The sequence below is a fragment of the Protopterus annectens genome, chromosome 14.part0 (assembly GCF_019279795.1).
Source record: "Protopterus annectens isolate FY-2018-M chromosome 14.part0, PAN1.0, whole genome shotgun sequence".
NCBI lineage: Eukaryota > Metazoa > Chordata > Ceratodontiformes > Protopteridae > Protopterus > Protopterus annectens.
This window is the reverse complement of record NC_056748.1, coordinates 271,485,541-271,509,805: the sequence shown is the minus strand read 5'-3', so window position 1 is coordinate 271,509,805 and position 24,265 is coordinate 271,485,541. Positions and strand designations below refer to the sequence as shown.

The 24,265-nt window shown below is 35.3% G+C and overlaps 1 protein-coding gene across 1 annotated transcript in view; it reads left to right on the top strand.

The window, feature by feature from the left end:
- Window positions 1–24,265, top strand: part of OIT3 (oncoprotein induced transcript 3) — a 339,559-nt gene that overhangs the window by 62,963 nt on the left and 252,331 nt on the right. Inside the window, exon 3 of the mRNA XM_044055987.1 lies at window positions 16,255–16,365. Within this exon, the coding sequence (XP_043911922.1) occupies window positions 16,255–16,365 (111 nt within the window). The remainder of the gene's footprint in view (window positions 1–16,254; window positions 16,366–24,265) is intronic.

The following is a 24,265-nucleotide window of genomic DNA, read 5'->3' as shown; positions in this document are numbered from 1 at the left end:
CAGTGGGGAAAAGGGTAATTTCCTGATCAATATTGTACCGCGATCTGTAGTCATAACTCCGATGACACATGGGGTTCGTCATTCCCAATTTCGCTGACCATCCACTCGACATTCTCATAATAAATCATATATATATTATATATATGGGTCTGCTTCATTATATCGATGTACGACTATATTGAATCTCATTTTATTGTGCCATAAAATCAAAGACTTACCTACTCGAACTCCTGGAACAGAGAAAATGGGAATGTAACCAGTTGTTGCCCTTTTTCCCACATTAGTGCATTCTCAGAGTTGGTATATTTAGTTGGGAGGTGTGGGGGCAGAGCCCCCCACTTTGGTGGCTTTTGTGTGGTCCGTTTGGCTGGTTTTGAATGGTGGCCAAGTGGTTACATTTCTGGAAGCCATTTTTCACTGTTCTGGGAGTTCGAGTAAGTCAGCTTTAGATGTTATGGTGTCGACAAAATGAACTTCGATAATGTGGTACGTCGATATGATGAAGTAAATCCATATAAATATATATATATATATATATATATATATATATATATATATATATATATATATATATATATATATATATACATATGTATAGCTATATATATATATATATATATATATATATATATATATATATTTTATATGTATATATTATATATATATATATATACACACACACACACACACACACACACACACACACACACACACAGATACATAGATAGATAGATAGATAGATAGATAGATAGATAGATAGATAGATAGATAGATAGATAGGCAGATATATAGAGAGATATAGAAATATAGCGAGATATATCTATGGGTTCCCTGCCAAGTAAAATCAAGAGTGTGTCTGGTCTGACCATTTATGATCAAGTAAGCAGCTGGTCAACAGGTGTCCAAGATCACAGAGTTCCTGGGATTGAGGAATATGCCCTTATCCCATGGTTGTGTAATCTTGGAGTTAGTATACATAATTAGCATGAAGTGGGGGGGGCACAGGGGACTTGCCTCCAGCAAAAAAGGTTGCTTTTCTTTCTTTTTTAAACTTAATTTTGCATATGCCAAGGCTGTTTCTCAATATATGCATAGTTGCATGTTGATGTGGGCATTTTTGATGTTATTGCATCAATGTTTTGAGTGTCAGCATTTGGTATATTTGATATAAGTATACATAATTAGCATGAAGTGGGGGGCACAGGGGGCTTGCCTCCTGCAAAAAAGGTTGCTTTTCTTTCTTTTTTAAACTTAATTTTGCATATGCCAAGGCTGTTTCTCAATATATGCATAGCTGAATGTTGATGTGGGCATTTTTGATGTTATTGCATCAATGTTTTGAGTGTCAGCATTTGGTATATTTGATATATCAGTGACCATGAAACACTGGCAAACCACTTTGCAGATAAACCATGACAAAGGTTAAATTAATATCCCAGGGATAGAAATTCAGAGGGGTGGGCATTCAAGAGTAATTCTTTGCCACTGGTGTTGTTTTATCTTGCCCTTAACCCAATACGCTGTTTACTTAACAAATTAGGTCATGGTTACAAATTTTCTCCCAGAAAACAAACTTGCTTAAAGACTTCTCATCTACTTTTTGTGGATGTCTTAAAACTGTATAGTTCATCAGATGAGAAGTTGAAAGCACAACTGCAAGTGGTTAAGACTTTCTCAATTGATATAAGAATGGTGCTTTGTCTTCATGAATGTACAAAATCAGCATTTAATGTAGGAAAATTGCAGTACCAAGAAAACATCAGTCTTGGACAGGAATGTGATATAAAGGAACTTGAGCAAGTTGGAGAGTATAAACATTAAGGAATTGATGAAGGATTAGCAATAAGCCATGAAAAAAATGGAAATAAAATTCAATAAGGAATTCTTCAGAAGACTAAAACTAATGTTAAAAACAGCCTTGGCATCTAGGAGTAAAGTCCAAGCTATAAACCAATTAGCTCTTCCTGTTCTAACTTACAGTTTCTGAGTTTGACTGGCCCCAAAAAACATTGGATTTGTTCGATATGAAAACAAGAAAAAATGCTTCACCTTTATCAAATGATCTGTAAAAAAAATATAAACTAAGATTATATATGCCTTGCTCTGAAGGAGGTATGGGCCTTCTTGAAATTGATAACGTACAGATCTGCAGTCGTGGGACTTCATACATGTCTGCTGACCTCATTAGATCCAAGTGCAGTGAAAATTTTAAAACATGAGGAAAGGAAGTCTAAGATGACCTCTCTACTTAGTTTAGTAGAAGCATTCCTTTGTCAAGTGGGAATGGAAATCAAACCAGTAGTCAAAAATCAAACAGCAACTGAATATGCTGAAAAACAAAAGAAAGAATATAAGGAGAAGGATCAATTGAGAAGGAAAGAAATGTGGAAAAGCCGTAATTATAGTCGCAAGTATAGAGATCCCCTGGAACAACCTCATGTTGATCAGGATCTGAAGCAGGAATGGTTAAGGAGAAGTGAGTTTAAACCAAAAGATGAAAGGTTAATTTTGGCAGCCCAAGATTGTGGACTACATGCACATTAGTTTACAAAGTCCATTAAACACGTGGGAGAAACATACACATTTAGAAATGTTGTAAATTACATGAGCTAGGTAGAAGGCTTTCTGATGTACTGTGGAGACATGATGGTCAAATATTGAGGAATTATCAACAAGGGTTCCCAATCCCTTACAAGAGTGTTTGACTGGAGATGTGTATCACCTGTATGGTATGGGAAAATATTTTGCTTACCAAAATGAACCATGCTACATTCTTCCACATCTAATTTAATACCATTGTCATTGAACCAGTTGTTAGCATGGTATAACCCATGTTGGAGTAGTTGTGAGTCAGTAGAAGATCGATAAATAACACCCAATTTACAGTCTGCAAACGTAGATATCTGTAGGCCAGGAGTGGTGGCCTGAAGGCCTGAGAAATAGACATCAAATAGCAGAGGGCCCAGCAATGAGCCCTCTGATGTAACATTTTTTCTTTCAGAAGTGGCACCTGCAACTGTAACCAAATGGGTTCTGTAAGACAGCCAATTAGCTATCCACTGCCTAACATGAGGATTTATATTCAGATCTGCAAGTATGTCAGTAATGCTTGCATTGGGAATAGTGTCAAAAGCTTGATTGGGTCCAGATATGCTGTATTAATGCTATTCACTGCTTTGGTTACTTGTTTCAAAGAAATTAAAAAAAGGTTGAAGAGGCAGGACCTTCCTTTGACAAAGCTGATTTGGTAAGGATCCATGGTTAACACATTTTTAGTGCCCAGTTAATGATTTCTGATACAATAATCTCCATAGCTTTACATATGCAGCTAGTGAGACTAGTAGGTCTGTGGTTACCAGGGTCCATGTTTGGGAGACCCTTGTATAATGGCATTACTATGGTTCTTTTACAGGCTTCAGAAATGTAATCACTGGAGAGGCGTAACTTAAAGAGCTTAAGTAAGAGTTAAGATAGGCCATAACTGGCATTGATAATTAGGCAACCAGATATATTATCAGGACGCATGTATGATGAGCTCATACCTTTTAAGAGGGCTTTGTGAACTTATTCCATCAAAATTAAATAAGGTAGCAGGAAGTGTGGAACCTGTGGGATAGCTATAACTGCAAGTGGACTTGATTTTGCACTAAATTTGTCTGCTAGGATATGAACTATTTCCTTTGGGTCAGAGTGAGCAGTATTATTTTGAACTAGCTGCAAACATTGTTGGGTATTAGTTCTTAACTTCCTGACATAGTTCATCATTTTTTTTTGCTTTAGTGGCAATTTTAAGTTAATACTCAGTTTTGAGCTTCCTAATGGTTCCTGTAAGTTCTTTACCAGTTTGCATAAGAGTACTTTTAAAGAATGTGGAATGAGTGTAAGAGGTTACATGCATCAAGAAATATCTTTCTTTCTCCTGTTACATAATTTATTTATACTGATATTCCACCATAGGTGTTTGCCTTTAAATTTCTCATTATAGTTGGTGTGGGTAGGGGCTACCTTATCAGTAGAACTGATAAGAGAATTCCTAGGTAACATTTTTAGTTATAGGGTTTACCAGAGGAGGATGACAGTGGAATTTAGTAGGATAATCAAGTCAATGAAGAAGTTTTAAGTCTTTTAATGCAGATGTACTGGTGTGGGAAGTACTATCAGTATTAAAGGAAAAGTTTACTAATTTATGGTTTGATTTAAGAAGGCAAGGTGATACATATGGAGATATGCAAAAAGGGGTCATATCTGTAAGGACTACATCAAGGATTATGGGACCTCTGGAATGATGGTTAACTACTTATAAAGGAGAGTTATCATTACTGTTGTCAAGGAAGTGTTAATCATGCCAGCCATTGGCAGTGTAGGTCAGACAGTTTACTGATGGATAGCTGAAATTCCCTAGAAAGGTATTAGTTTTAGTGGAGATTTCAACTAATGTGTTAAGATGGGTATCAAGCTTAGAAGGGAATATAGAGGGTGTTATTTAATTAGCTATAAAGAGGTATTCAGTCTGGCTTATAGTGATTTGGGCATCATGGAGTTCAAATGTGGTGCCCCAAGGAATCATCCATGAGGTGATGATATCCTTTAAAAATACTGATACTCTCCAACAATTGCCAGTAGGCCTGAAAATGTGACAGGCATTATACCCAGGAACAGAGAGAGTGCCTCCATTGGTCTGAAACCATGTCTCTATAATTGCACAATTATATATGTGTTCAAGTTGCAGGAGAGCCTCAAGCTTGGGCAGCTTTTTTGTTAAGTCTCTTAGCACTAAATAGAGCTACATGAATGTGTTCCAGAGTAGAATTTGTTAGGTTAGAATGTCCATCAAGTGGACCTTGCCTAAAAAAGGCATTATGGTAGCAGCAAAGCCTGGAATGCAAAAGCTTTGATAAGAGAAGTGCAGACCATCCCTGGCAAAGCAGTGAGGCTTGCAAACAATGCTGAACACAGTCAGAATCAAGACAAAAGGTGAGCAGAAAAAAACACCTTTATCGAACAACACAAAGCTTTCAGGTATAAAACCCTTTCTCAATGATTCATAACAGGTACAATAAAATCATCCATTTAAATACAAGCCCAACACATCACATGACCCGCAGCCAAGGTCATATGATTAATTAACCATAAAAAAACTAAAAAATATGAATGGATTGTGAGGCTATCAGCTGATATAGCTCCAGGTTTGAATACAGATGTTTCTTTGAAACCTGTGTTAGTTAAGATACAGCACACAAAGTTGAAATGATTTTATTCACAAGTTCTTATTAGTATTTTTTTATATTTCTGTATAAATTTATGTACATGATTTAAAAGTATAAAGTTTTTTTTAGTTTTTTTATGGTTAATTAATCATATGACCTTGGCTGCGGGTCATGTGATGTGTTGGGCTTGTATTTAAATGGATGATTTTATTGTACCTGTTGTCAATCATTGAGAAAGGGTTTTATACCTGAAAGCTTTGTGTTGTTCGATAAAGGTGGTTTTTTTCTGCTCAACTTTTGTCTTGTTTCAAAGCAGTGAGGCTTGTCATCCATCTCATCCCAAGCTGACACATACTGGATCCACTTAGAATGACACCGGCTGCATTATATTGTCTTTAAATCTTGGCATCATTCAGGGGGAGAAGGAGAAAGACAAGGAGCAGTTGGGGATATACGAGGGATGGAGTTCCCCACCTACCTAGGTCTAGAGGTGCAGTATACATGAGGAGGGAGGTTATAAGAGACTTGGAGACTCTTTATAAGAAAATAATCAAACTCTTACAAAGGGGAGGTGGTAAGACAGACACAATGCTTGGCAAAATAAACGGTATGACGATAATGATTCTCCCTTGAATTATACATGTTGTAAGACATAACCAGTAAGGTTAAACCACCATTTGGTGGGTAAAGTGCATGTCCTTAAAGAATATATTGGTGAAGTAAGCTAATACAGAATTCCAAGACAGAAACTCTTAACCCTATCATCTGGTGGGGAGATGGGATTTGATACATCATCCTTCAGAAGTTGTGGCATTTAATGTAGCCCAGTGGATTAAGTTGCTTGAAGTAAGTAAAGATGTATCATTATGGGGAATGGATTCTACTGTTCTTTACAAAGAAAATGTGAGATACGTGCCAGAAAGTGCATGTCTACACGATGATCTGGGATCAGGCAGATGTTAATGACAGAATTCTTAGATGTAAGCTGGAAGTATGGGAAGAAGCAGGAATATATAGATGAAAATTGTTAAAGGAGATATGTAAATAAGACGATGGACAGAACAGAAGAGTCCTTCATTCCAAGAAAATTCAAAACTGCTATGACCGTAGAGATCAACACAACTTCAGTTTTAATACATTGATTAAGATGTACAATTAATGCTCGAACACTGAGCAAGGGAAGAAATACGGAGAGGCTCCTTGCAGAAAGTAGACCAGCATAAAAAAGAGGAGAGCTAGTGTAATATATAAAGATATGGTATGGAAGTGAGGAGAGCTAGTGTAATATATAAAGATATGGTATGGAAGTGAGGAGAGCTAGTGTAATATATAAAGATATGGTATGGAAGTGAGGAGAGCTAGTGTAATATATAAAGATATGGTATGGAAGTGAGGAGAGCTAGTGTAATATATAAAGATATGGTATGGAAGTGTTAAAAGGAGAGAGAGACCGGAGTCAGTCTAGATGATTCAAGAAAATATTAATGACGAAATAAGTCAAGACAATTGGAAGCTTACATGAGAAAATGCCTTTTATCTTAGGAAATGGCCATATGTGTAATCAACAAATGAAGAGTTTTCATTTGTTCAATAATTTTCCAATAACGTTGCAAGAGATAGAGACATTTCTAATTTGAAATGGAGATGTAGAGCTTAAGATGCAGGAATGATTCATATGTTTGGGAGTGTAGGACACCACAACAGAGATGGAATGGGTGGACTGAGACATTTGGTAAAATCTTACCTTGATCAAGGGAAAGATTGGGACTTGGGGTATATACATATAGCAGATTGAAGTAAGGAGGAACTGACCACTTGAATGCTCCTGGCATTTGTACCAAAAATGGTTATACCAAGCGGCTGGAAAATGATACACTCTGTAAAAGGTGAATGTTATTACAAAGTGAATGTTGCAGAAACTAAACCTAAAGGCTGGATATCTGTTGATATTTGAATAAAACTGCAATGAATGAATAAGGATATTCAGGTTCAATAATTATGTATGGGAAGAATAGAAAATGTTTTTCTCATATGATAATTCTGTTAATATATCTCACAAGTTTTGAATACATGTTGTAAAGGTGGATTTATTTACATTTTTGTTGTTCATTTTCTTTTGTTTTGAAAATATATCTAATAAAAATGATTAAACAAAAAGATTACCCAAGCTTGTTTTTTTTTTGACCCATGTAATCTTGTTTCCCTCATTTCTCTAGCAGTTCTGGGTTTCCTTTCTCTCCCCTAACCTCTGAAGCATAGTCATCACTTTTTTTTTTTTTTGCAGAGAAGCACACTGATTTTTTGTATATATGCTTTCACATTGTATGCTTCTGACTTTGAGAACTGCTAACTTCTACTGGTTCTGTTCCCAGAAAGGTAAGCTTTGTTCTGCTGCTATAATGTTCATTTTGGATCTCAGTTTCTTTTTAAGAGCAAACAATTACACTACAGATATTCTGACAGGGGTTGTTAATTGGCAAAATACAATATTTTCTATAAAATCATTCTTCCATAGTAGTTTTCCATAACATTTTGTAGCTCAGCTTCTGTCATGTAAATATCCATATTTTGCAGCCCAGTCTGACCACCAGTTTTTATTGTTTTATTATTGCAGAGCATTACTGTCCCCACTAAAATGTGTCCTATTTTATAACTATTTCATTCCTATAATCTTTATTTAAGATTGTCTTCATTTAATTTAGCTGATTAACATATTTAAACAGAGCCAAGCCAATTGTCTGAGAATGAAGCAATCATATATTTATTTATTTATTGTTTTGCATGATGATCTTCAAAACTATATTCTAAAATCTCAAAAGTGTTTATGTGGGGCCAAAGTATCTTGCCCTAAATGAGGTTATGCCTACTGGGCCTCTCCTTTATTATTAAGCTGAAGTCACTGCAGTTTGAGGGTAAGGAGTTATCCCTCTATATAATGTAAAACTTGAGGAACTGATGTGTCATTATAATGTACAAAATTGAAAGTTGTGCACTTTGATTCTGTAGAGGTGTATGATTCCCCTGATTACCATGTTCTGAACACACTGCATATATTTCTGTTTGCTTTTCTCTTTCACTTAACTCCTATCTGAATTCAGGCTCAATTTTATCTGCATTCTCTCATAATTTGCTAGTCCGTAATCTTCCCATATTCAAAAGAAATCAGATTTATTATATGCACATTACATATTAATTATATGAGACAGAATGTAAATTTAAGCAGGAAGGTTTTTACATTTAGAAGCTTATGACTTGAAGATACTTAATGAGAGACGCTTGCTGAACAGAGATATTTTCATTAGTGCTTTCTGTGGATTACAAGATAAGACTTACACACCCAAGATGAGCAGATTTGACTAACTACAAACAGCAGCATGGATTGGCAATGATTTCAAATTAATTTCTCATTAAAGTATAGTAATGTTGGTTGTAATGTGAATGCTGAAAGTCAGATCCACATTGAAACTGATGTCAAGGGAGTAGTAACTTCTGAATACTGATATTAATAGTACTAATCAAAATGAAACTAAAAAGACAGACGCAGTGCACAAAAGGTTACATAAAATAACTTAGTAAGGATACTGTATTTATGCACTCATATTTAACAGCCCAGCTCCTGCAGCTAATGACCAAAGTCCAGAGGCACGTTGAAGACGGGGGGGGGGGGGGGACAGGGGCACTTAGTGATCTAAAAAGGGCAATTTTTTAAAACTATTTACTACCACAACATAGGTTCACTTGGAGGACATTTTAAGCTTAGCCAATTTGGTGCTTGAATTAACATTTCTTGATTGGTCGTACCTATCCCATGGCTGATAATTGTGTATTAGCCCTAGTGAGAATAACTGTGATCATACCATAGATAATTTGAGGGGACCCATGTAAGGGATGCAGCATTTAAGAACTTCCTCTATCCAATAGTGGCACGAAGGGTAATCCTGGAGTACATTAACTATTTCCCATCCTTAGATCCAAGTTGCATTTGAATATGTACAGGGATGAGCTTTGTTTTACTTGAATGGATAGTCTGTTCTGGATATATATCCATCTCTCCACAACATTCAGTTTAGATACCTGGACTGAGTATTTCTGATGCCATTTGACTTACTAATGTTCAGTAGGTCCATCTGTATTAGGTCAGAGGATGCCTTGTATGCCAGATATGTCACCTCTAAGCACTCTGTAGGATACTGAGTATAGTGATAAATCTTTGAGATCGTCCATGCAAGACCTACTGTTTAGGACTTGTATCCTTTTAGTAATGTATCTCTGTGGGTATTCCAATTGTTGCATGGGTCTGGACAGATACATGCCAAAGTGGGCATTATACAAAATGATTGACCAAATGAGGGCTTTGTAAACAGGGACAATAACATCTCTAGATTTAGTCACAATCAATTTGTTTATAAGCGGTGCAATATAGAAAGTCTTGTTTATGACTCTAGGCATATCTTGGAAAAAGTTAGGTCACTGTACACACAAGTTCCCAAATGCCAAAGAACTGGGTCCCTTCTCAGGGGGCATTGTCACTTTGGCAGTTCCTTGGAGTAGATGACTTCCCAAAGGATATGATAATGTATTTCTTGGAGTTTAGTTTCAATTCATGATTCTGGCACCAGTTATTGTTTGGGACAAACCTTCCTGCTTGATGTTTAAGTCATTTGCAAATTCAATAACTGCTCCTAGCTTGCAGTCACCTCAAACTTAGTCTGCCAAAGCCTTTTGGTATTTCCTTTTATTTTTGAGATACATGTATACATTCCTTGATTCACCTTCCTGAGTGTATTAACCTGATTGTATTAAATTATATTCCTTGTATAATGCAACACCACTTGTTAGAATGTGTTTTAAATTTGTAGTTTGGAACAGTCTTCTAGTGAGCAATGAAACAAAATGTATGAACCAATAATGACAAAACTACCCATTTCAAAAAATGTCAGCCATAAAAGGCCACTTAAACTTCTGTCATTACAATCCACCAATACCAGTAAATATGCAAAATCTCTGCAGAAGTAAGTCATCTAAATAATTCCACATTAAAAGGATCTGTAACTTATGAAGAGGTTGCTGCTAGCAAACAACTTTATATTTCATTGTTTCATCTACAAATAAAGTGCCTGTTGCCCTTGAAGAATAAATTGCCTATGCTACATTAAAAAAATGATATGCTAGTAATTTTGCAATGAGGAATGGATGGCAAACTGATAATGGGTTCATAGTTACTAAGTAACTCCTCCAAAGGAGGACATTCATAGGACTGCAGCATCCACTCCCATTAATGTACAACACAGTACAGTATCAGTGATCCATCTGCATACTGTGGGAGTAGTACCCACAGCCTTCTGCATCAAAAGCAAACATACTACCTGTTGTGCTACTAACAATGCAAACAACTTGGCATGAGTAGCATTAAACTTCTCTTCCCCTGAAGCTCTCAGCTCCTTGTAAAATCCACTTGACGATCAACTAGGTTCATAGGTTGGTACTAGGCTATCGGCCCTAGGGCCCTATACAAGCCTAGCCATATCAATTCCCTGGCTATTTATTCCCACACTATTTACTTCCCCGGACCCCTGTCTAGCAGGGCAACTGACATGATCCCCAGGGTGAATTTCTTTTCTCCCATCCAATTGTCAAGGTTCCTTTTGAAGAGGGCCAAAGAGGCACTCTAATTGACATGTTTGGGCAGTCTGTTCCAGAGTCTAGGGAGTCTCTGGGTCAGGAACCTATCCCTCCAGCATATTTTTTTTATTGTGATGACAAGGTTTAGATCCTTGGAGCGTGTGGCTCTGAGGGATAGGGATTTCTTTAAGTGTAGCATGTCCAACAGCTCTGGGTTTGACATGGCCTTGTATTTTAAGCAGAGATTGCCTCTGAGTAAACGATATGCGACAGAGTATAGCTGCAGTGGCAGGAGAAGAGAATACCTTTGGAAAGCTGTAGTCAAGGCGTGTGCAATTCATGATTTTGATCTATGGAATATTACCTAAAAGGCAGCAAAATACAAGACTATTAATACAGGATAGTAGATTTATATTCACTAGCAACTACATTGTGAAGTGCTGTAAAAAAAGGAAAATTAAAGACACTCACAAAAGCAGAAAGTCATGGCAAAAATAAATTGTTTTTATAGAGTGCAGAACGTAAGAAGAATCAGCAGGTCACCGTGTCACATAGAAGAGGTTGCTACTGCTAGAAATCTATCAGAAATACTAAATGTATTCTTTAATTCAATACTTTCAGATGAATGATATGGAAGGATACCAGCATGGTATGACAGAACTCCTGTACTTTTTTCCTCATCAAACTTGACCATGAACATCCTGTAACCCATAGCCCTAGTGACTCATGAAATCCCACATTTGACCTGAAGTGGCACTTCATACCACCCTACAGGGGACCATTTTTCAGACAGAAGATTATTCCTTCAACAGCCATCTTTACTGCCAGTGAATTGTGGGCTAGAGTGACATGCTAGGTGATCATCTTCAAAAGTTAATCAGAATCATTTTAATGTCCTCTAAAGATCCAGGCCACAATAATCAGTTGTCATTAGCAAGGTCTTTACATATACCATGCATGTGCACCATGGGTGCCTTTACTGCCTCATAAGGAGCTATGCATTCCTGTGATCACCTTATTCTCCAATAAGGCATACACACCTACACTCCTCACAGTATCACTAAGGTAAGTAGGTCAGACTAATACAAATTCCAGTGCATGATATTGGCAAACCATACAAATAGCATTACATGCCAAAACCAAAGAGAACACCCAAAACAAATAAAATCTAATAAGTTTTATTAATTTGTAGTAAAAATACCAAAATGCCTGTTAAATACCTCTTGAAAGGATCAGAAATTTTTGGGGGGCAGTAACAAAGGAAGTTGGCCAATAAGAAAAGATGAAATACACACAGTCAATTCAGAATTCAGGAGGTGGTCAAATGTAATCCTTTCCAAAATGAATAAAATCCAAGATGACAAATGATCAGAATTCCTGTAAAATCCTCTAAAAATCCACTGTGAAAACAGATTAGTCCAAAGCCAAAAACTGTTTTGCCATTCTGACTGAGATTGCAGTATAGTAAGGATCAAGACATTTGCCCTTTTCTCCAACTGTATTGCAATCTCAGAGTTGCTATATATAATTAGCACGGGGTGTGGGGGGCACATGGGGATGCAGGGGACCTTGCCCCCCTGCAAAAGCAGTTTTTGTGGCATGTAGGAGTGAGTCCTCTTTTCTGTATACTTTTCTTATTCACCGGGTAGTATAATGTCTGCAGTGTTGCCCAACTCTGGCAATTAGATGTTGTGAAACTTGACAAAATTTGCATTTGCTGTATGAAATGTTCACTCCTGTGGTCTCAATGAATAGTAGTTCAGGTAAGAGAACGTTTGATGCTTTGACAACCATTTAGCTCAGGGTCTGTATCAAGTCTTAGTAATTATGTTTAGTTATATACCAAATGACTTAACGTTTAACTACATTTCTACCACTTATATAGGAGCGTGCAGGAGGCTGTAACAGGAACTGTACAGATGGAAGTATGCATACACAAAGTGCACTGATATCATCGCATGTCCTGTGTGGGGAGTGCTGGGCAAGCTAAAAAAGGAAGACCCTAAGTGTCACCTGGAAGACACTATACTGCAACACCTCAAATCTCCTCTCCTTCATGATTATGTAGAAAAGGGAGGTGCATCAAGATACAACAGATGACAGAAGAACTAGAAAAAATAATTAATGTAGGAAAAAATGTAAAGACTAAGTAAAAGTGAAGCACATATGCACAAGTTAAACTGCCAAGGAATGCATCTTGTTCGCAGAAGCTCAGTGTCAGGTTCTAAAATGGTGGCAGGATTGCCTTCTGTCAGATGTTTGTCCCAACTGTCAGTAATTCTCGGTTTCTGTCAGGAAACTATGTTTTGATGATTGATTCTTAAGTACTTTGAGTCCTTCTGAGTTCCCACATAGCTACTAAGTAAAGTTATCATTGGATATGTTGCTTCTCCTGGAGGTCTCACTTGTAGTAGTGAAGTGATTTTTTTTCCATATTGCATACTATTTTCTACACAACACACAGTGCAGTGGCTTGTGCTGCTGGGATACACAGTTGTTGGTTCTGTGGTGTGGTTGTTAGTGTGCCTTTTGTGCAAAGCTGGCATACCCTCATTGTACCTTCTTGGGTTTTCACTGTCCATTCCAGCTTTTTCTTACTTTCTTTTAACAGGCAATGTATGAGGTGTGAAATCTGACCAATAACTGATGATCAGTCTAATCAACTGAATCTTTTTCTTGTTTTCATCTTAGTATAAGTATACACATTTGTAAAAGCCTCCTGATTGTATTGCCTAAACACAATTTTTTAGCAGGACAGAAATGATTAAGACAAAAGAAATGTCACTATAATAAATTAAGCTTTATTAGACAGTACACTCTTACACTTCTATATCAGGCAGGCATTAAAATTAATATCAAACCAGTTATACTTCTAAGTCAAGAATCATTAATATTAATGTCAAACCAGCTATATTTTTATGTCAGGCAAGCATTAATATTAAAAAGAGTAAAAGGGAAGGAAAAAGTTAATGCATCACCAATCCTAGCACACTTCGACCAGGAAGCCCCGTTGTGGTCAGGTAGGAGACTGTATCGGGAAAATCTTGGGTAGTGCGTTCAGCCAACCAACAGGGAGTCCTAGTTTTTATAACCTAGCTGTTTACCAATTTTCCTGGGAACTTAACCTTTGGGAATCAACAAAGACTTTCCAGAAAAGACCAGAGATGTTGGCCACCCACCCCAAAATGTTCAGTCAATTCTGCCAACCCCTATGTCTCTGCAATTTCACTTGAGAAAAATATAAAAGCATGTAACAAACAAGTACCTTATCATACTTCTAGAAATGTGAAAGAATATAATAAACAGGTATCTTTCATTCATGTAGACTAATGCACTGATGTCTTATCAAACTGCTAGAAATGTAAAAGAATGTAATCAACAAGTGTCTTTTAGTCACATAGACTAGATGATAAAATAGCTATGTTTCATAGAAAATAACTAAATTAACCCTTTCACTTAGTTCTCTATACTGAGACAGAAGTCAATGTCTCATTCACTTAAGGTAAAAGCCTTTCATATCACATTTGTATCATACTGATATAATGTAATAAGATAAATGGAACATATTTCAGCTGTACTTGCCATTTCCTCTGGTAAAAATACATATATGCAGTTTGTTTTTGACTCTAAGATAATACCATGACTAAAACTGATTTCCTGTGAAATATAAGCAACATATTAGATGAAATGTCATACAAATATTATTTATTCTTCTTCCCATGTTTGTTATCACAATATGATTTTAACTTTTCCATATCTCTTGGTATGTTTCAGTACAATTACTGGTACAATATTTAGGGCAAAAAGCATGCCCTTTTGTTCAGTCTTTGCTCATTTCAGAGTTGTCAATCATTCAATCATAAAAAAGGGATATATAGTGACTATCATTAAAAGGAGAAAGAATATGCATGTAATTGTTAACACTGTTTACCAGATGGTGAGATATTAGAAGAAGGCAGCAGACAAAGCTGTTGAGATAGATGTCTGCACTGGATGAAATTTCCCAGATCTCATTAAAACAGTGAGAGAAATATACTTCAGGGCTAGATGATGACCTTTTCATGGAAAACTTAATTTAATTATGGAACCAACATCTTAAAAGGAGCATATACAAATTAGTTTCTATCCAGGGAATGGTACCAAATGGTAAAAAAACATTGTGCTAGAAATTATATGAAAACAAAGAGGTTATGGGAAGCACACTTTCATTTAGCTGTTGTTATGCAGACAAATATGCTTGATCCTAGAACATATTTTCCAATCAATCCTGACCTTCAATACAGCATGGAACCTATAGCATTGGAGAGACCACTGTATACCTTCATGATTTAAAAAAGGAGAACAAATGAAGGTTTTAATAAGAAAACGTTGGCATTCAGTAAAGCTGAAAGAGTCAGCATTTGTAATATAGGTAAGTATCTTTGCAAACGTTGAACAGGTACTTGAGACAAGACTTCTACAAGAGCAGAAGGAGTAAAACTGGTGGGTATTAGAGATTCATTGCATGGATAACCAAGACTCACAGCAAGAAAGCAAGGGGAGGAAGGCAGGGACAATATATGAAGAGTTCAAAGTGTAGTCTGTGGTGTACGCAGTATCAAATTAGTTGACTTTGTTGGTCAGAGATGTATACTTTGATTTCAGGTGTTATATTTATGCAGTTATATTGTGTTTAATTTGTAAGCATATTACATGTATTTAAAAAAGAAATTCAGTTATACTTTCAGATCAGTCAGTCTTCCTCTACATACCTCTTAACCTCTTAAAGAAAGAAATCTGGATAAAGTCATAATAAAAATGGGACAAAGGCCCAAAAATAGGGACATTTTCTAAATATTGCTCTTACAAACTTCAAAAGTTGATACTGGTTTTGCATTAGCATGAATTTTCTGAAGGGTATGAAGTCTGAAACTCAAATGTCTGTCATTATTTTCTAACTTCAATCTTTAATGATTTGCCACTAATTTGCCAGAAAATCCAAAATTTTATGAAAAACGGACCAAAAATATAAAGTAAAAATCAGGGCATTCTGGGAAAATCTGTGCAGTTGAGAGGTATGCTTCCTCACTGACTAGTATGTCCACAAAAGAAAATATTTTTTGGACCATAGTAATGCTTCCTCACTGACTGCTGTGTCCACAAAAGAAAATATTTACTTTTTGGACCATAATATCAGTTATGATAAATTGTATTGTTACAATGCAGTATCATCTACCCAATTAAAGATCAGATTTTAGGCAACTTTTGTAGTAGCTGTTTAGTCTGATATGCAACTATGTTCAGATATGGCACAGTGCCTGATTCAGGAACAAGTCCGTCACCTGTGTTTTTTAGGTATCATTTATGTATGTAGCTACACCAGTCATAGGTGCCTTCACTAAATTAACATGTTTTTAAATATTGTTTTCTTTTTCTTTTCTTGAAGACTTCTATGACATCTGTGATGTGTTGGACTGTCGGGAGAATTGCCTGGATACAGGAGAGTGCCAGTGCACTGCTGGGACCACCTTAGGACCAGATGGACAAACTTGTTTAGGTAAGAAACAACAGTGAAGGTGCACATGAACCTTCTCAGATGTTTGCATTGTTCTACAGAAGAATTACTTAATGTGACATCCATGAGCGGCTCTTCTCAGAGCAGCTTGATGTAACTGCCAAACAACAGATGCCACAGTCTTAAAACAGAAAAGTACAGCAGGTGAGGTGTATGCTTGTGCCCAGCAGTACCTTTGATTAAACCTGTAAGTAAATAAAATGTTACAGGACTACTGTAAATAATTGGCATAAACACTAATTATTTTATGACTCCCTTCCTGTGGAGCATACACATACCTCATGCAGAGCTTTACATATGACTTCTGTATTATGTACTGAGAAATGAAAACTTATGAATTCACTACAAACAAAGCTGAAAGATATTTAGGTTTGTGTCAACCTATAACTTATATACTTAGTGCATTTACTATCTCCCCATTTGTTTAATTTTGATGATGTCAGCATGAACACACTTAGGGTTCAGTCAGATGCTTATAGTGTTAGAACAGTATTCAAGGAAGTCAGTGTGACTTGTGTAATAACTGTACAATAATCCCTTTAAGTGTTGCATGAATTGTTTTTAAACATTACCTGAGCTGGATGGTGCAGAAATGAAAGTATACATATACAATAGCTAAAATTGATGGCTAATATAAGTAATGAAGTATAAATTAATTAATTTTGCACACCTGAAAAATTACAATTTCCTGGTAATTGTTATACAGTTCATGGAGCACTATAATTATACTCTGGCACAATGAAAAAGGCAAGCTTGTCAAACACTTTTCCAGCATCAGAAAGGCCCTTAAAAAGCTTTTGTTCTCATGCTAAGAGTGAGCAGGGGACAATGTCAGCTAGCAAAGAACAGCAGCAGAAGGCAAAACAGCTTTAAAAGCTGTCAGACACACTGTTTTGCTACATATATGTGTGAAAGAACAAAGTGTAAGATAGCTTTTCAAGCTGTTTGTTCTTCACTAGGATAGTGTTTCTGTCTGCTGGCTGTTTAGCAGTGCTAAAGTGTTTAGTAAAATACATCATGCTCCCACACTTTTTTATGTGACTGTAGTACATGGAATAGTTAAAGCTCAGTGTACTACAAAGAATTATGATTGGGTCTGAATGACAATAACCCTTTATTGTGCCTTCTTGACACGGATGTGAAGCTTCACTCTCGAGTTGAATTTCATGGCATTTATGTCTGAAACACACAGTAAGTTGAATATTATTAGAGATCCAGTGATAATCATCTATATTGTACAAGTTATTTTTTTTAATATACAGATTTACTTAATTATATCTATATATGTATACATATTTTTAAGTTTGGAAAAAAAATAAAAGAAGAACATTTGCATTTTATGTTATTCAGTCTGCTTCCATTTAACTTCTCTGCTTCCTTTTTTCCATTTTTGATGATAGTATTGGAATGGGGATGGGGTAGAACGAACCTTTTAGAGGGCAAACATGCTCTGGAAGAGTGTTATGTCTCGCATCAGATGAAAAGCTCTCAGACAAAGGCCACTTTTTGACTAAAGAGATCTCTGCAGCACTTTAGCCTTTCAGCTGTGCTCTTTTGTGAAGGTGATACACTGTACAATCCAGCCTATCTATCTACCTACAGAGTTTTTCCTCTAATAACTGTGAAGAAGCTACCCATATTTTCAGACATAATTTCTTAGATAAGGTATTCCCTTCACCAAGATTCAACCCCTGAATAGGGCCATGGCCTAGGCTTACACTAGGCTGTTTGATTACATAGATTATGAAAAGGTTATGGATGTTATTTTGGCTATGCATCCAACTTCCTGTACTTTGGAGCCCGACCCTGTGAGGCTCGCAAGATTTTGAGTCATATCATTATGTCCAGTTATGTTTCAGATTCTTCACACTGCATTCAGGACTAGAGTGTTTCCACCTGGATCCTTAAGAAGCCAAATTTTGATGCAAAATGTATGGAGAATTATCACTGTTTCAAACCTATAATTTGCTGGAAAGATTATTGAGATGGTGATCTGTGCTCAGCTGTGCTCTTATTTACATAACATGGCCTGTCAGATACTTGCCAGTCCAACTAGATCAAAGTACAGCATGCAGACAACCCTCGTTATAGTAAGCAGTGACTTCCTGATTCTGAAGGATCAATTTCAATATTCTGTGCTGATCCTATAAGACCCATTTGCATCTTTTGGCACCATGAACCATGGGTTCCATATTGAGCATTTGTATTTTATTAGGTAATGTCCTTGAGTATTTTACCTCTTAGAACATAAGCAAATTCTCTCAGGTTTTAATTCATCAGATTCCTATTCACAGGAGTAGTGTACTTAAGGGTGTGATGTTGACTCCCATGTTTTTTACTGTGCACATGTTGCCACTAAGGGAGGCTATTACTGTTTATCAGTCATATGATGACATTCAGCTGTACCCCTCCAAGAGTGTTCCAGCTGTAGAGGATTGCTTGGATTCAGTTCTTGACTTAATGACCTGGAATAAATTGAAGCTCAACCCAGCTAAGATTAAAGCAATGTTAGGGCATAGCACTATCCACCTATTTCATTTTCCTGTGCTCTCCCCATCATTTGCTTATGTAAGAGCTGGTTGGAATTTGTATCTGGCTTTCTAGACCTGGTTATTATTCTTCACAACAGACTCACACTAAAGGATGAGGTATCAACTAGTGTTAGGAAATTTTATTTTCATCTTAAGAATATAGTGCAAATCATATGCTGTTCTGTCCGCAGATGGTGTAACTGCTCAGTGCTGTGGTTCTGTCCTGATTTGACCACTGCACTGCTTTGTTCCTTGGGCTTTTGGAACATGATCTGGCCCATTTGAAATAGATGCATGACAAGACTGATGACCGGCATGCTTTGGATATGTCTTTTCATGTTGGTGGTCCAAAACCTCGGCTTGCTGCCAGATGTAGCCACATATATGTTTAAAATACTCACTTTGACCATCCATGTCATACATGACTTGGATCCATTTTATTTGAAAGCAATACTGAGACTTTACATATCTGCTAGGTAGCTCATGTTATCACGTGAGGGGTTGCTAGCTATTCCAAGAGTTTGTATTGAGAGTTCTGGTAGGATTTCTTTTACATACAATACCCCAGTCTTTTGGAACCAGCTATCTTCCCTGCTTTGGACATGAGAGAGACAGTCTTAATTGTGGTTGTCCCTAACATGCTATCTATTTCTTAATGTCTTTTGTGATCCTATCAGGGATACTCATCTGCCTTCAGAACCTTAAATTTTTATTTGGAGTGGTTTAAATCAGTAACTGAAGAAAACAAGGCACAGAAACATGACTGGAAGCATAAAATGTTAAAAGTTTAATGAGGTAAGTGCTTTCACATCAAATACTAGTGCTTCTTTTGACCATATAAAAAAAAAACTACATGACCAAACACTTTTAATATATTCACCCTAGTTCAAAGCAGCCAATAAACATCAAAGAAGGGTAAAAACTTAGCTGCAGATTGCAAACAAAAAAACACTGTTTACACAGATAACTATGGTTTTAATATTATGCATCTTCTTAGTCACAAAATATTTTAATGACTGAAAGCAATGGAATGTTAAATTAAAAATAAGCAGCCCAGCAACAGTTCATACCAGTATTTCTTCTAAATCATCATCCCCAGCTTTAAAGCAAATTGCTTCAACAGCTCCTCAGGAGAGTTCAGTTTGAGATACTCCAAGTGGCTGTCAGTGGGGAAGTCTGCAACTATGTTGCCAACAAGATAGTTTGATTACTGGCTCAGGTGCTTTTCTCAAATTTTTTTTTTTATTTTTCAAATACATTTGAATGAATTCCATAGTATTTATACATGTTGTTGTTGTTTGTCTTTCGGCTTTTCCCGGTTAGGGGTTGCCACAGCGGATCTCCGGTCTACTAATGATTGGCAGTTGGTTTTTATGGCGTCAAGTTGCCAGCACGACGCCCAACCTTCAACGAAAGGCACGCCCATTCAATGCATGTCTTTCGAACACCCACTCGACCGCGGGGAAGACATGAAGACTCCACACAGAAGGCACTCCCAACCCAAGCCAAGAATCGAACGGGAGAATCTCTTGCTCTGAGGCAACAACGCTACCGCTACACCACCGCGGAAGTATCTAGTATTTATACATAACATATTAAATAACTATGTACACTATTTACATTAGCCTGACACTGTAACAGATGTTAATGTATACAGTTACTTTATAAGTATGTCCAATCCATTATCAGAGTGTCTGATCAATTATTGTATAGTGTCAGTCAACAATAAGACTTTTCCCCAAGGGTTGTTGATAAATGGCTTTGGATAAAGTCTTAGTTCTTTAATTTTAATTTCCAATAATGCTGTGGTCTTCAGTAGGCTGTAGGAGTCTTCCAAAGTTGGTATTGTGTTTGTATTCCATCTTCTTTTATACACTTCCTTGAAATTGCAAGTATAGTTCATACTAGATACATATTTGACCTATTCAAATGAGGACCTTTGTTCACATTTAATAATACAAGAGCTTTAGTTAAATAAAATGATTCATTAAATAAAGCTTGTAGAAAGTTATTAATACCATTCCAAAATGGTTTAATTTTAACACAGTCAAAGAAAATGTTCCGATCTGCATTGTGTACTTGCTCACATCTCCAACATATTCCTTTTATGGAAGAACTAATTTTACTGATTCTGTCTGGGGCTAAGAAAGCTCTGTGCAAGCATTTCCAATTAAAAAACTTTTCAGTATTGTGTAAAGGATGTATATTTTATCAATAATAATATATTTGTTTTAATATTTTCAGTTAACTGTATTGAGTGTCCTTTTGTTATATATTTCCGATATGAGGTTTTGGGTGTTGTTGTATAGTTTATCAATATTTTGTAAAATTTTGAAAAACTGTTTCCCCCTGTCATAGTCATTATATATGATTTCATATATGTATTTCGTAAATTTAGGTATTTTTTTTAAATGAAGAATTGTTAATTATTCTACTTATATCTTGCGAATATGACAGAATACTCTGTAAAGTTAGCCAGTCCTGTTCTGGAATTTTGTATGTTGTTTTTATTACTTGCATATCTAAAACTTTTAGTTATTTGATACATTGGAGCCAACAAACAAATCTTTTCTGTTCCCAAGAATTAATAATTTCTCTACATATTTTATGTGGAAAGTTCTTTGTGACTATAAATGATGTTAAAAGATCAAACCAGATTTTTTAAATCTATATTTGCATTAATAATTTTCCTCAATGAGTCAATGTAATAATCATACGAGTTTTAGTGGGTTTAGTTATGTTATATCGCATAATAATACATAATATGTGCCATGGAAAATAGTTTTTATCTGTTGTTTGAAATTTTTTTTTGTAAATCAAATTCTTTTATTGATATTGCAGTTAGTAATTCTTTCCAATTTGCAGAGTAATTTGGACTTATCCAATCTGAGATTGTTTTAGATATTGATGCTTTTATATATGTTTCTATATCAGGAAAATGTAATCTTCCCTGTTTCCATGGTCTGATATGATGTATTAAAGCTATACTGTTTCTAATGGGAAACCATAAAAATGTTATTAGGCATGAATTTAGTATATTCCTTTCTGGTAACAGTTGTATTGCCAAGGCTATATATAGGATCTTGGGCAATAAAACCATTTTATTAACTGTAGTCTATCTTCAAATCTTCAAATATTAGTATTATTTTGTTCAATTTTTCCACAGAAATTTTAATTGTATTGATATTATTGTAGTTTGTTGAGACTAATTCATGATTATCCTTGCATAACTCAATTCCTAGATATTTTAAGGTAGATTCTTGTTTCCCCTATGACGTGATCCCCCTTAGTCTGCAGTGCTTTTTTTATTTAAAAATAAAAATTTTGATTTTGATTTATTGAAATGGAGTCCTGAAGTCATGTGAATTTGTCAATTAATATATCTAATTCTTCTGTCTCTTTTATATTGGATAATGTTAGTAATATGTCATCAGCAAATAGCATTACTTTAGACTTGTATTGTTCATAAACATCTATTCCTTTGATTTTTATATTGTTGCGAATTGAATCTGCCGATATTTCAATAGCCAGAGCAAATAGAATTGGTGATATGGGACATCCTTGTTTAGTGCCTTTTGTTATATATATAGATTCAGAGGCAAAAGGACCTAACTTGACATATGCTAAATTATTTATATATATATATATATATATATATATGTATATATATATATATATATATATATATATATATATATATATATATATATATATATATATATATATATATATATATATATATATATATATATATATTCCTTAGGAGATGAACAAAGGATGCAGGAAATTCAAATAGCATTAGGGTTTTGAATAAATAGTCCCAATTTAGGGAATCAAAGGCTTTCTCTATATCTAAGCCAATCATGAGTGTTTCTTTATTTTCTTTATTAACATAATCTATAAGAGAAATCATCCTTTTAATATTGTCGTGTGTGTGTCTATGATATATAAATCCAGTTTGCTCACTATTTATTGTTTTGGATAGTGGTATTTTCATTCTGTTAGTTAATATTGTCATAAATATCTTATAGTCATTATTTAATAATGATATAGGTCTATATGAAGTACAGAGATTTGGGTTTTCCTTTAGGATTGGTATGATTAAGGAATATCTCCAGTAGGGTGGTATTAAAGCTTGTGACTGAATTTCTAATAGAGTTTTATGGAAGAGGGATAGTATCTTTGAAGGAAAAAGTTTATATATTTCCATAATTATGCCATCTATACCTGGAGCTTTATTATTTTTACCCTCTTTTATTTTATCTGTAATTTCTTTGAAGGATATGGGTGCTTGCAGATCTAGTTTTAATTTTTCTGTGTTTTTATATTAGAACATTTTTCATCTATATTTAATTGATCAATATGTATATTTTCTTTTTGAAAATGTTCCATATACTGATTTCTATAGGCATCAAGAATGTCACCTATATCTGAGACATTTTTCCCTTTCCTTTCATGGAAGATGCTTTTAATGTTATTAGATTTTGATTGTATTTTTATTTTGTGGATAAATTATGTAGATATTTGGAAGAAGTGGACAAGGTATTAATTTTTAGTTTTTCTAAAGCTAAACTAGTTTTAGAATTTTGTTGTATTTATTGTTTAATACTTCTGTTTTCTTTGTCATCTCCAAATGATTTTGATTTTTTTCAGCTTTTACTGACAAATGTTTGGATTGTAGCTCTAATAATTCAGAATCCCATTCTCTGATTTTTTTTTATACCAAGTTAAGGTTTTACCATATATGTAAGCTTTTAATGAGCCCCATATCATTATTTTATTTATCTCTGTGGTGTAATTAATATCTAAGAACTGCAGTTCAGATAATAACCAGGATTTGAACTTTTTAATTTTAGTTATGTATGCTGGAATTCTGGAGTTAAAGATTAATGGGTTGTACCCATTTTGAAGTTTCAGTTTCAATGAATTGTAGTCTGAAAAGGGGAAGAGAGTGATTGTGAAATGAATGCTTTTAGAGTGTACGTCATGGACAGCAAATATTTTATCTATTCTAGTTTGGGTACAAAACCTGTGATCTTGATCGGAAAACAACAAAGATTTATCTTCTTTAAATTTGGAAGTATCTGCAAGATGAAATTATTCTACCCACTTGTTTAAAGCTTTTGATACAGCAGATGAATGCAGCGGTCTTTTATTTGTAGTTTCAGAAATATCAAATATACAGTTAAAATCTCCTTTTGATATTAAGTTGCCTTTATAATTATTGGGAATGAAATCCAAGTGTTTTTTAACAGTTCCTGTTCCAATGCATGGGAACCAGTATAGATTTGCTGGGGTCCATATTCTATTATATTTAACTATTACTAATGCCATAAGGCATTTTTTACCTT